Source organism: Chiloscyllium plagiosum, chromosome 31 (assembly GCF_004010195.1).
Source record: "Chiloscyllium plagiosum isolate BGI_BamShark_2017 chromosome 31, ASM401019v2, whole genome shotgun sequence".
Classification (NCBI taxonomy): Eukaryota; Metazoa; Chordata; class Chondrichthyes; order Orectolobiformes; family Hemiscylliidae; genus Chiloscyllium; species Chiloscyllium plagiosum.
Window position 1 is genome coordinate 25,280,756 of NC_057740.1, and position 13,022 is coordinate 25,293,777.

At 38.5% G+C, this 13,022-nt stretch overlaps 2 protein-coding genes across 2 annotated transcripts in view; both read right to left on the minus strand.

Moving 5' to 3' along the window:
- rexo1 (REX1, RNA exonuclease 1 homolog) overlaps positions 1 to 571 on the minus strand; it is a 53,788-nt gene extending 53,217 nt beyond the window's left edge. Inside the window, exon 1 of the mRNA XM_043720680.1 lies at positions 555 to 571. Coding sequence (XP_043576615.1) covers positions 555 to 571 — 17 coding nt within the window. The remainder of the gene's footprint in view (positions 1 to 554) is intronic.
- A 4,566-nt stretch (positions 572 to 5,137) lies between these two features.
- The window catches only part of LOC122565335 (GRAM domain-containing protein 2B-like), a 95,954-nt gene continuing 88,069 nt past the window's right edge, over positions 5,138 to 13,022 (minus strand). Inside the window, exon 14 of the mRNA XM_043721201.1 lies at positions 5,138 to 8,294. Coding sequence (XP_043577136.1) covers positions 8,279 to 8,294 — 16 coding nt within the window. The 3' untranslated portion in view covers positions 5,138 to 8,278. The remainder of the gene's footprint in view (positions 8,295 to 13,022) is intronic.

Consider the following 13,022-nt stretch of genomic DNA (forward strand, 5'->3'; position numbering starts at 1 on the left):
TTGAGGTGGATTGTTCCTGAGGCGAGTTTGATAAGCTATGGGGAGAAAACGCGCTGGGCTTCAAGGCTGAAAACTCTCCAGAAAACTTGTATAATTCACATTTAGCTTAAAAAAACACAGCCTCTTCATCTTCCTTGCTACAAACTAACTCTTGGTTTAAACATTACAGTTCGGATTTTCTGCATCAGCTATCCTGACACAAAATGGAAACATGTTCCACTCTCCCTACATAGTTATTGCTTTTCCACCATTAGTTTAAATGGTCAGAAAGTCAGAAACTGAGATGCGGAATTTCCCTATATGTGATTCCAATGTGTGTAAGGGGAACTGAAGCAGAAAGTTATGATCGATTCCTAAATCCAAGTAATTTTATCCAGGCTTATGTATTACAGATACCGAAGGGATAAAATCTCTTTGACAAATTAATGGGTGACTTCTTGTTTCCATCCATAATTAATAAGCTACTAATTGAAATGTGATCTTTGGAAGCATTAGGGTCAGAATCTTCTTACGCTGCCATCTTCTTTCCACTTAGAAACAATTAAGGTACTGACCTGATTCCAATGTTCATGTGGCTTTGAAACCTGTCATTTCTACAACTGCAAATTCATTAATAGTGGTGAAAATGTGCTTTCATGTGTTTTTCGATTAGAAAAGAATTTTGGCCCATAACTTCCCTCTGTCCATAATGTAACTGAACCTCTCATGTTTTGATAAAGAAACAGAAACACACTTTCTTCATAAATATTTAAAAGCAAATGGCAAATGCAAAAGTAAGAGGCTAGAATTGCTGCGGCAAGTAACTCACCACCTGACTCCCCAAAGCTTCTCTACCATCTACAGGGCACCAATCAGATGTCTGATGGAACATCCCCCATTTGCCCAGGTGAGTGCAGCTCTGACAAGATTCAAAAAGCTGGGCACCATCCAGGACAAAGTAGCCTGCTTGATTGGCCCCACATCCACAAATATTCAAGCTCTCTAACTCTGATGGTCAGTTGCAGCAATGTATTCTGCAGAAATTCACCAAGGTTCCTTCCAAACCCACAGCTACTATCACGTAGAAAGATAAGGGCAGCAAATACATAGGAAGTACCACCACCTGTAAGATCCTGCCAAGCCACTCACCATCCTGACGTCTTACTAGATGGCTGTTCCTTCAGCATTGCTGGGTCAAATGCCTAGAACTTTTTCCCTAATGACATTGTGGGTCTACCTACACCAGATTGATTGCAGTGGTTCAAGATGGCAGCTCTCCACCACCTTCTCAAGGCCAATCAGAAACAGACAATAAATGTTGGCCCAACCAGTGATGCCCCCATCCTGTGAGTGAATAACAAAAATATATATATTGCAGACATTGGAGATCTGAAATAAAAATAAGAAGTTTGAGAGTAATTCAGAAGGTCTGGAACTCAGGTGATTTCCGAAAAATAGTCAGTGGACTTGAAATGTTAACTCTTTTGCTCTCCACCAGTGCCAGTATCATAAGGATTCCCAGCAAGAAACTGAGTGGACTGAATTTATAAAAATATAACTGGGTTATGTTAAAGAAATAACTTATCAGTGCTACTGTATGCTACTGTTGAATCATTACTTTTACAAGTAGAGCTGTGGGAAGTAATTGTTGCTCTCACTTGATGGAGTAATGCACTATGTTCAGGGATCATGATCATCACTCTGACAATCAAACTTTGCATAAGCACTATTTTGGAATCCAGCAGCCGTCATAAGGATCTAGTAGCAGTACTGGGCAATACCTACATTATTCAAAGTTTGTGAGAAGATTTGTAGCTCGGGTGCTCGTTGCTGTGGTTCTGTTCGCCGAGCTGGAAATTTTTGTTGCAAACGTTTCGTCCCCTATCTAGGTGACATCCTCAGTGCTTGGGAGCCTCCTGTGAAGTGCTTCTGTGGTGTTTCCTCCGGCATTTATAGTGGCCTGTCCCTGCCACTTCCGGTTGTCATAGATCCCTCAAAGTTACCACCCAGATGGATTGTGTTAGCTTTCATTAACAGGGTGATTGAATATAAGAGCTGTGAGGTTATACTGCAGCTCTAGAGAGTCCTGATTAAACCACATTTGGATATTGTGTTCAGTTCTGGTCACCTCACCACTATAGGAAGGATGTGGAAGCTTTAGAGAGGGTGCAGAGGAGATTTACCAGGATGCAGCCTGGATTGGAGGGCATGTCTTATGAAAAAAGTGTGGCTAGTCCTTTGGGTTGCGGCATGTCCTCGTTCTGTTGTCTCTCCCTTAGGCATCTGTTGATGAAATTGCGAGGATATCTGTTTTTTGCGAATACCTTGTCTAGGTGTTCCTCTTCCTCTTTTTGCAGTTCTGGTGTGCTGCAGTGTGTTGTGGCCCTTTTGAATAGACTACTGCAAAGCTGGTTTGACTGATTAGTATTTTGATATTGGGCAAGTTGCTTTGGGAGAGGTAGAGCTGTTTACCTACATTTCTTGCCAATGGATTTAGAGGATATTTCAAAGGCACCACAGCCTGTAGTTTTCCACATCTCCTCACCTTCCACCCAACTAATCTCTGGCTACAGCACATTATGCTCTGCCATTTCCAACACCTACAATCAGACCCCACCACCAGAGATATATTTCCCTCCCCACCCCTACTTGCGTTCTACACAGACCTGCACTCCAAGGTCTCTGTGACTCCCTCATTAGGTCCAGCGATTCTGACTAGGGTGACAAAACACTTAACGGTAAGGTCCTAGGGATTGTTGCTGAACAAAGAGACCTTGGAGTGCAGGCTCAGAGCTCTTGAAAGTGGAGTCGCAGGTAGATAGGATAGTGAAGAAGGCTTTTTGTATGCTTTCCTTTATTGGTCAGAGTATTGAGTACTGGAGTTGGGAGGTCATGTTGCGGCTGTACAGGACATTGATTCGGCCACTTTTGGAATATTGCGTGCAATTCTGGTTGGAAAGATGTTGTGAAACTTGAAAGGGTTCAGAAAAGATTTACAAGGATGTTGCCAGGGTTGGAGGATTTGAGCTATACTGAGAGGCTGAACAGGCTGGGACTGTTTTCCCTGGAGCGTTGGAGGCTGAGGGGTGACCTTATAGAGGTTTACAAAATTATGAGGGACATGGATAGGATAAATAGACAAAGTCTTTTCCCTGGGGTCGGTGAGTCCAGAACTAGAGGGCATAGGTTAAGGTGAGAGGGGAAAGATATAAAAGAGACCTAAGGGGCAATTTTTTCACACACAGGGTGATACGGGTATGGAATGAGCTGCCAGAGGAAGTGGTGGGGGGCTGGTACAATTGCAACATTTGAGAGGCATTTGGATGCATATATGAATAGGAAGGGTTTGGAAGGATATGGGCTGGGTGCTGGCAGGTGGGACTAGATTGGGTGGGTTTGGATATCTGGTCGGCATGGACAGGTTGAACCGAAGGGTCTGTTTCCATGCTGTACATCTATGACTCTATGACACATTCCATGTGTGAATTTATTTTAAAAATGGGGAGTATCATTTAAGCAGAACTTAAATCTCTATGAATTGATGATATTGGAAGTAAGTTGAAACATTGTTCATGATTTGAAAATTTATCTAAACCATTTTCGATGTCAAAATATTGTTTTTGTTTTCATCATGTGCAATATTCAATTGTTAAAGAAATTCCACAATTTACATGACTACATTTCAGTGACTGACCACCCAGTTAACCAAAATTTTAAAAATTTATCAAGCAAAATTTCATTCTGGGAAATTGTCCAATAGAATCATCAGAGCTGAAAATGTGTTGCTGGAAAAGCGCAGCAGGTCAGGTAGCATCCAAGGAGCAGGAGAATCGATGTTTCGGGCATGAGCCCTTCTTCAGGCTCATGCCCGAAACGTCGATTCTCCTGTTCCTTGGATGCTGCCTGACCTGCTGCACTTTTCCAGCAACACATTTTCAGCTCTGATCTCCAGCATCTGAAGTCCTCACTTTCTCCCAATAGAATCATCACCCTGGGTTATAACTGTATCCTGAGTATACACTTCTCCCTTTGTCTTAGTTCCTTGATAAACTCTGATTTTTAATAGCCAGATAGTGGTCACACTAAGTATAAGAGACATCAGTTTTTCCTACTTTGTAAACCCGAAAATCAGCCACAGTGGAGGTGGATTAACCTGATAGAGGCAGTTCCATAAAGTAAATATGTCATTGACCATGAGTTCCTCAAATTTTAGCAGCCATTTAAATTTAATGTTTCCATATTAAAGCTCAGGTACAGTGAGGCTGGAGCTGCCAGTTCCAGCAAGTGGGTGTTTTTCTGATAATGCCTGTGAGCCAGTGTGTTTACCTCCCCAGCCCACGAGTCATGATTAATCAACCCACCCTGGGATCACATACTCAGCATCTCCAACCTACCAGTCACATCTGTGCTATCTCCCCAGTATTCCTAGGTTTGCCAGTTGCTGACACTCAAATATCAGTATAGAAATGACTATGGAATTACTATACAGACTGCATCATAAATGTTACTTTAACATTGTCTGGAATTCAGCCTGCTAAGGAAAGGGTTGTCCAGCTCATTTCTCTGCTACTTCTAAAACACTTTTTTGAGGTCTAGTATGAAATTTTATTGTCCTCTTGAACAACATCTGGAAGATTTCTCAGTAAGGTACTTGCTGATAAGCTGTATCTGCCAAGACCCTAGAAACAACTATACATCTTTAGTTACAGTCTGTGTTCAAGGTAACCAGATCAACAGCCCTCTGAGCACACCACACAATCTTTTCTCCTTCAAGAACTTGCCATTATTTGTCTAATTTTCTTTGACGTTAATCTCTGCAGAGAGAAATCTGTTCTCTGCACCCTCTCTCTCCACTACCTTTACTTGCTGTGTTTGGCTTAGACTATTCAGTGGGGTAAACATGTCTAATTTTTATTTTACAAACTACGTTAACTAATTCTGCATTTATTATAAAATGAACTAATCTAATAAAAATTAATTGGTTGATGGACCTTTTCCAAACTAAGTCTAAGATCGAGAAAGCATACAATTGACTTTATTGGGAACTGGGTAAAACTATTACAAATTGGATTGGTGAGACTAGAGTAAGACAGTGCAGTCCTGCCATCTTGGTCATATCAATGTAGAAAAGCGGATGCAATAAAAGGAAAACAACAGCTAACAATTTATAATTTTATTTATATTTTAGTTTACAAAAATCCATTTCACAGAAATGGCATGCAGATTAGTACAGATTTAATACAATCATTCCAACATTCCTCTTTAAACAAAACAAGAGAATCTTATTACTCAAATGTATTAAAATAGGGATAGTGTACTCTTACTAGCATAAACACAAATATAATGGACAAGTTTCACTTTGGGAAAACAACTAGTTTTTAAATATTCACATTTTCTTGATCATTCCAATAACTTTCCTGAGATATGTTGAGTGTACAGAATTGATTTCAAATTATTAATATTACACCAAGTAAAGAGACAGGTTTCTTATGTTATCTGCATCTTTCTAGCCAATGAAAATTGGTGAAAATGGTCCAGAAAGAGAGAGAAGATTAACGAGAATCTGGGTAATTTCTCAGATAAGGTCAGATTTATATATTCATCCTCCACACACAAACTGTATTCTTTATGTCACCTCATCACTGCTGATCTGTAGTGGGAAATTGTTCCCCATTATTCCCGAACACAACTCCTACTTTGTGTTGCGTTCTTCAGACTTTTCCTCCTTTTGAATCTATGGCTTGTAAATTATTAGTTTTAAAAATCAATCTGCAGAGATTTATTGCCTGTCATGTGCCTTTAGGACAGAGGGCAAATCAGAAATACAAACAACAATGTGGTCTTTCTACAAACTCAAAAAGGAGAAAAAACATCATAGCTCTATTTGAGAAAGTATGCTGTGAACATAGTTGTCATTTAAAGTAATTCTAATGAAAATATGTCACATCAGCACATCAGGACTATTCTTCTTACAGAAACTAATGTTGAGACACTTCCTAAAGTTGTCTGTTCTATATATTTTCCCTGCTTCGTTAGTCCATGGGAGAAACTAAAATGATTAAATGGCACGTGGGAGTAAGCTGTGTGACTATTACACACAAAAGGTTCAGATGATTCTGACCATCTTTGATCGGAATGAAATCAAATCTACCACCTTTGACACTGACCCCTAAACACCAGGCCAGGTTGCTTTGTCTTTATGAAATAAAGACAAATAGAGACAGAAAAAATTATGGCAATGTGTGCCGAATTGTGACAAAAATACAAATAAAATGATCAAAATGGTTATAGACACTTGTTAAAATAAGTACAAAATAATAAAAGGATTGTACAATTCTGAACATTTCAGTATACAAATAATTACAATATGCTGCAAAATGTAAGTCTCTTTAGTTTAGAATTAAAATGAAAGATCCACTACACCTGACAATGTAATAAATTCAAAAGATAATATGCTGAGTTCATTAAACTCTCAAATATTTACATGCCACAAGTTATAAATAGAAGCAAAATAAATTATGATGAAAGTATACAGCAAATTAGACTGCATTTTGCAAAGGTTAGATAAAAATAATTAATTAGAAAATGTCTTACTACTGAGAACAAATCGTCTCAGGTAAAGATGAACACACTGTATAATTCTACAAATTGTTGTTTTTATACTTTGGATTTGGATTTCATTGCTGCTTCTGGTTTGGGTTTGACTATAGATTTAGATTTCCTGTTGTAAAAGTGTTTTGATTTAGATAATTACAGACAATGTGTCCTCACTGTGACTGGGAGTGTGTGGATGTTAGAATGCTTAGCTTCGACAAGTAGCAGCCCAATGTCTATGTGACTCTAAAGTGGAAGTAAAGGTTTACCTCCTATGTATATTATCACCCATAAGAGAATGTATTGTGGATACATTTTAGGAACAAATGTATATTAAAAAAAAGACCAAAATACTGTGGATACTGGAAACCAGAAATAACAAAATGCTATAAATATCCAACAGTTCTGGCAGTAAGAGTTAATGCCTCAAGCTGAATTTGACTCAGCTTTAGAATTGAATGAAGGTATAAATGTGATGACATGGAAAGGTGGTGGTGAAGAGTAAAAAGGAAAGGATTGGGTTAGGGCAAGAGTGGAAGGGGAAGAAGGAAGAAATAAAATGACAACAGAACAAAAGGCAAAAAAGAGAGGAGCGGAAATGACAGTAGTAAGAAATAAAGCATGTGGTTGGGTTTATAAGTCTCCAACCTGTGGCAGAAGTGAGGCCTGAGTGGCTGCTATAGAATGTTGATGTCCAAGTGAGTGTTCAACATTAATAGCAAATTTAATACAGGGTAGGTCTTAAGTGTATAATAATGCAGTGTAAAGATAAACAAAATGTAGAATGGCCTGTTTCAAAGAAACAAACCATAAAGCTCAGCTCAAAGACTTTTTTATTTTTGTGATCACATTTCTGAATGAAGACAGTACTGCATATACACTTTCCCATGTTGAAGAAAATGTAACAGTTTCTTGTTTACACCTAAACAGTCATTTGCTTCCAGCAATAAGTTATTCATTTTTTAAAAACATTTTATGCACTGCAGGGATAGAGTATTGCACAAATTACCCTGTCAAAACAACAAGTCAAAATAAACTGAGTCAGCTCTCATTAATCCTACACAAATTCCAACTATACCATTCTGCAGTCATTTATCTTCGAGACCAACTTACAGAATGTGTAACGTTTAAGCTTGAAAAGTAGCTCAGACCGTCATCTGCCTTGTACTACAACCAACCGATCATGCCGTGTCATGGACTGTTTCTTCATACAACAGGGTATCTAAACATGGTTCATAGCATGAAACTTTCAAAACAATGATTGGTAGTTTCCAATCAAAAGTTTCAAGCTTACTTTCAATGCTTGCAAGTTCACTAGATCATCTTACAATTAGCAGCTGATCTCCTGAGAAGCAAATCAGTGATAAATCCTGAGTTTACTGGCTAGTACAACTTAAAATCATTGTACCATTTTCAAATTTTTACATCTTGCTAGAATCAGTACTTGCTACAAAATAACCAAATTTCTGACAAGTGCCCCCCTCTTTATAAGGAGGGCACCTCCAAAACATTTAATTTGCAACAGACTAAAAACAGAGTTTAGACTATTACTCTTTTTTTGACAGTCAACAAAAACACATCATCCCCTGGTGCCTGAAGGTTTTGTGTGAACCAGTGAAAATAACGTGATCCTGTTGTAGAGTCAACAAACAGATCAGAGTTCTTGGACATGTGGATGATGCTGCTCGCGGTCAGTCTTCAAGCTTCATGTTTTTCTATATCTACAAAAAGGAAAAATACACCAGTAAATAAAAACGGAAAAAACTGTGGTGTTGGAAGTCAGAAACAAAAACAGAAATTGCTGGAAAAGCTCAGCAGGTCTGGCAGTATCTGTGGAGAGAAATCAGAGTTAATGTTTCATAACCCTGCTTTCTCTCCACAGATGTTGCCAAACCTCCTGAGCTTTTTCAGTAATTTCTGTTATTGTTGTTGTTCAAGATACATCAGTGATCACCAAGTCAGATACAGAGAATTTCTTTAATCTTTTAACATTGTAACCGGACTACAGTTCTGGTACGTAAAACAAATTTTTAAAATGCTGATTGGTGTATGTCAACGAGCAATTGACCATTTGAAATTCAGCTCCCAAAAATATTTTTGTGCTACACCAAGTAAGAATGACATTTTATTTTGTCTAGACACTGGTTTGACCTTTTTTCTTCCTCTTCATTCTTTTATGGGATGTGGGTGTGATTGATAAGGATTTGCTACCCATCCCTAATTGACCTGATCAGAATGAATATCTAGGACATTTCACAGTTAAAAGTCAACTACATTGCTGTGAATCTAGAGTCATGTGTAAGTTGGATCAAGTAAAGATGGCCAATTTCCTTCCCTACAGGATATTACTGAATCAGATGTGTTCTTTATCACCCCCCCACCCCAAAATCGATAGCAATTTCATGGCACCATTTTGGAGACTAGCTTCACATTCAAAATCTTTGAGAGTTAAACTGAAATTCCATGAGCTGCCATCATTGGATTTGAACCCACCTCCTACAGTACTACTCTAGACGGTAGTCAAGTGTCATTACCGCTGTATCACCTCCTGCAGGTGTTTAAATAATTGGCATGCCATAAAAAATGCTGCTATGAGTCACATGGTTGTCCCTGTCAATTCAAAAGAGAATCATTTAGAATTCAATTATCTCTTTGGTCAACACAATGGTTTTTCTTTTACTGGTGTGTGAAATCAATACTTTTGAGACAACAAGCAGTAAACTAGAAGAAACTACCACGGGGATTTCCAGCATAGCTGACTTTGTTTTATGAGACAACGTATCATCAAAAGTTATCATAGCAGCCACTTGATCTCTATATAATTGTGAAGCTCCATTTTAAAATCAGAACTCCTCAGAAATGTCTGAGGCAACAATCTCAAAATAGAGACATCTCAGCTCAAAAGAAGAACATGTTTGCTCAGGGTCAACTACAGTTCTGTCACAAGAGTTGAGGCAACCTGCAAATATACAAGAAACCTCTCTCCCTCTCAGTCTCTCCAACTGCTGTGTCTACCAGTGCAAGCACCCTCCATCTATTCAGAAGTACAGAAGACTTTGCAGTTGCTAGATCGGTCTTTCATGGATTAACTTTATCATTTCAACAAGAAGGAACCGGAGCAATGGGCCCCATTGGTATACCAAAGACATTCTCCTCAAGAAGCCATTCTTTTGACTTATCTGTATTTGCTTTCATCTTTGTACCCGAAATTTGTTAATTGGATTTAACTCTTATATTCTTGAAGAATATTCAATCGCTTGCAACAAACTAACCCTTAACTTGTTTAAATAAATCGTGACTGCTGGTCTACTTTAACTCGAATCATACAAGTCTTTAAAAAAAAGGGCTAAACAAGCTTTATTAATCCACAGTTCTTGTGACTACGTGGAAAGCATATTTTCATTAAATTGAAGACAGTTCAGGACTGGAGGTAGAGTTATAAGGAAAGGCTGGGGTTTTTTCCATTGGAGTGTAGGAGGTTGAAGGGTGATCTTATAGAGGTTTACAAAATCATAAGGGGCATAGAGAAGGTGAGTAGCAAAGGTCTTTTCCCTAGGGGTAGGAGAGTTCAAATCTAGGCTGCATTTCTTTTAAGGGGAGAGGAGAAAGATTTAAAAGGGACCAGGGGGGCAAACCTTTACAAACCACCTTCTGTTCAAATGTGGAATGACCTGTCAGAGGAAGTGGTGGATGGAGGTACAGTTTATGTGAGGCCCCTTTCGGTCATGGCTGACCATAGGCTGCATCCTCATTGTTCTGGCTTTCTGCTTCCCTGAAACAACATCGCTTATGACTGAAGAGACCAATGCTGAAGTGATAGCCCTGGTCGCTGAGGTCACATCTGTATGTGGTCGTTGATCTGCTAGAACTGCTGCACTCCCTCCTTTGTGCCTGTTTGTCTGCCACAGCACTCATCAGTTACAACATTTAAAAGACATTTGGACAGGTACATGAACAGGAAAGATTTAGAGAGATATGGGTAGGCAAGAGAGACTCGTTTAGTTTGGGTAACTTGGTTAGCATGGACAAGTTGGACTGAAGGCTCTGTTTCCCTGCTGTATACTCTATGAGATTAAAAGACAGTACGTATACAAAATATAAACTCACTTGTACAGGAGTTCTGGAGAAAAGTATTATATGTTTACCATCTTGGCTACGCACATTTGCTTCCAGTCAATGATTCATATTTTTCTACTTTATTCTATTTTCAGCTGCGCACATCATATTTCCAAAGAATTATCATTTTGTAATGGGATTTCATTTATCAACCACAGTTCCATATTTTCTGGACCAAAAGAAACACTAATACCGTAAATCAGAAACAAAAACAGAACTTGCAGAAAAGCGCAACAGGTCTGGCAGCATCTGTGAAAAGAAATCAAAGTTAATGTTGCAGATCCGGTGACACTTTCTCAAAACATTGAGGACCTGAAACATTAACTTTGACTTCTCTTCACAGAAGCTGCCAGAGCTGTTGAGCTTTTCCAGCAACTTCTGTTTTTGTTTCATATTTTCTGAAGCTGAAATGACTGCAGAAGAAAATGCCTTGCACTTAAACTTTAAAATAAAACCAAATTTAAAAAACAAGTGACGGTAGGTTTTAATTTTAAATAGAAAGCTTCAAATGCATCACCTTCATCTGGACTTAAGAAGTACAAGTCTGTCTTCACTAAATTGCTTTGCAGTGTTGTTTTGGAAGAGGGAATATTTTTAAATTCCATACTGCTGGTCATAAAATAATTGTCGATTGTGGGCAAAGAATTGTCAGTCATTTGTGACAAACTGTTAGCTATACAGTGCATTGGTGTATTTTTAATATAGAGTGATGGATAGAGACCAAATTATTTTTGTTTAAACTTGAAGACATTGGAGTTTTTATTTTTCATCCCAAGACACAGAGGTGGTTTAAAGAGGAGGTGGGGCAAAGTGGAGTGAAAAGAAGGAGAGAACACTGCAGGGTGGGTGGTGTTGTGGACATAATAAAGCAAGAAATAAGTGGGATTATTTTTCTTATAAAATCACTCAGGAGTATTTCAGGAGGAGGAATGTAAGTCAGTGGAAATATCCATAAGCCCCTTCACTTAGTGAGGACTGTGTATGCATGATTGCGGCAAGTTCAAAAACAAACCGAAAACTCATTAAAGCATTAGCATGAAGATGTCCAATGTTTGAATAATAACAAGAGGTAAAGGAGTATTTTCTGCACACTACAGGTGGTTTGGTGGAAAGCTAGCAGGTCTTTGTTATGGTGTAGGTTTCATCCTGAAAAATAATAACTGACTCCATCAGGAAAATTAGATTGGAAGATTTTAAATATATTAATATTTAGGAAGTTGAGAACCTATTTTATGCTCACGTAGTTGCGGATTTGGTAAAGAAACACTCAATAGAGGATGGCAGATTATTTGAAAGATTTCCTATTCCCACAGTCCATTCTCTTGTGGGCAAAGCAGGAAATTGGCAATAAAGTCTATTACCTTAAATGGACACAAAGCCACAAGAAGATTTCCAAGATTAGCATAAGTGAATATGAAAGATTTCAATCAACTCTGGTTAGGGTCCGAGCTGTAACAACACCAACATTAATAAGCAGAGAAAGCAAAATTTATATAACAAGTCTGTTTGCAATCTTGGTGTCACATTGATCCAGAGATGAATTTCTGAACTCATATTTCAGCCATAACTAGAACCATGTATTCCATCACATCACTCAACTTCATCCAGTCTCTGCACATCAGCTACAACCCTCATTTATGCCTTAATTACCACCCGAGATGTAAATATTCCAGTACATTCTGGTCTTCACCATCCCAGCATTATAACCTGCGTGAATCGAAGGTCACTGCTGCTCACATCTCGACTTCCAGCAAAACCCATCAGTCCTGCGTTTGCTCCTGATCATGCATAATCTTGATTTTAAAATTCTTATCCTTTCAGTCAACTCCCTCAATGACCACACCTTCTTCATTTCTGTAATCTCCTCCAGTTCCACAACCTTCTGAGATATCATCGAATATACAGATTTCAATCACTCCTTGCTTGTTGGCATTTCTTTTAGTTGCCAAAGACACCCAAGGGCTTTGGAATTCCCTCTCTACAATTCCCACTTTTCACCTTCCTCCTTAAAGACAATCTTTTGATTAAGATTTTGGTGATTTGGTATCATACTAATTTTATACTCTTCCTAGGATGTGCCTCAGGATGTTTCATTATGATGCAGATATGCAAATACTAATGCTGAGGTAGGCTTCTCTCAATGCAAATGTCATATATTCTCAGAACACCACTGAGATACATCCTGCTATGATAGGGCATTGACTGCATCTGCTTTAGTTCAACTTGTCATTTGTCAGCTCAAAAAAAAAGGTGCCACAGAAGGCTGCTGAAAATGTGAGATGATAACAATGTTCCTTGAGTAATGAAATATAAACATAGAAGCAATCGAAAGC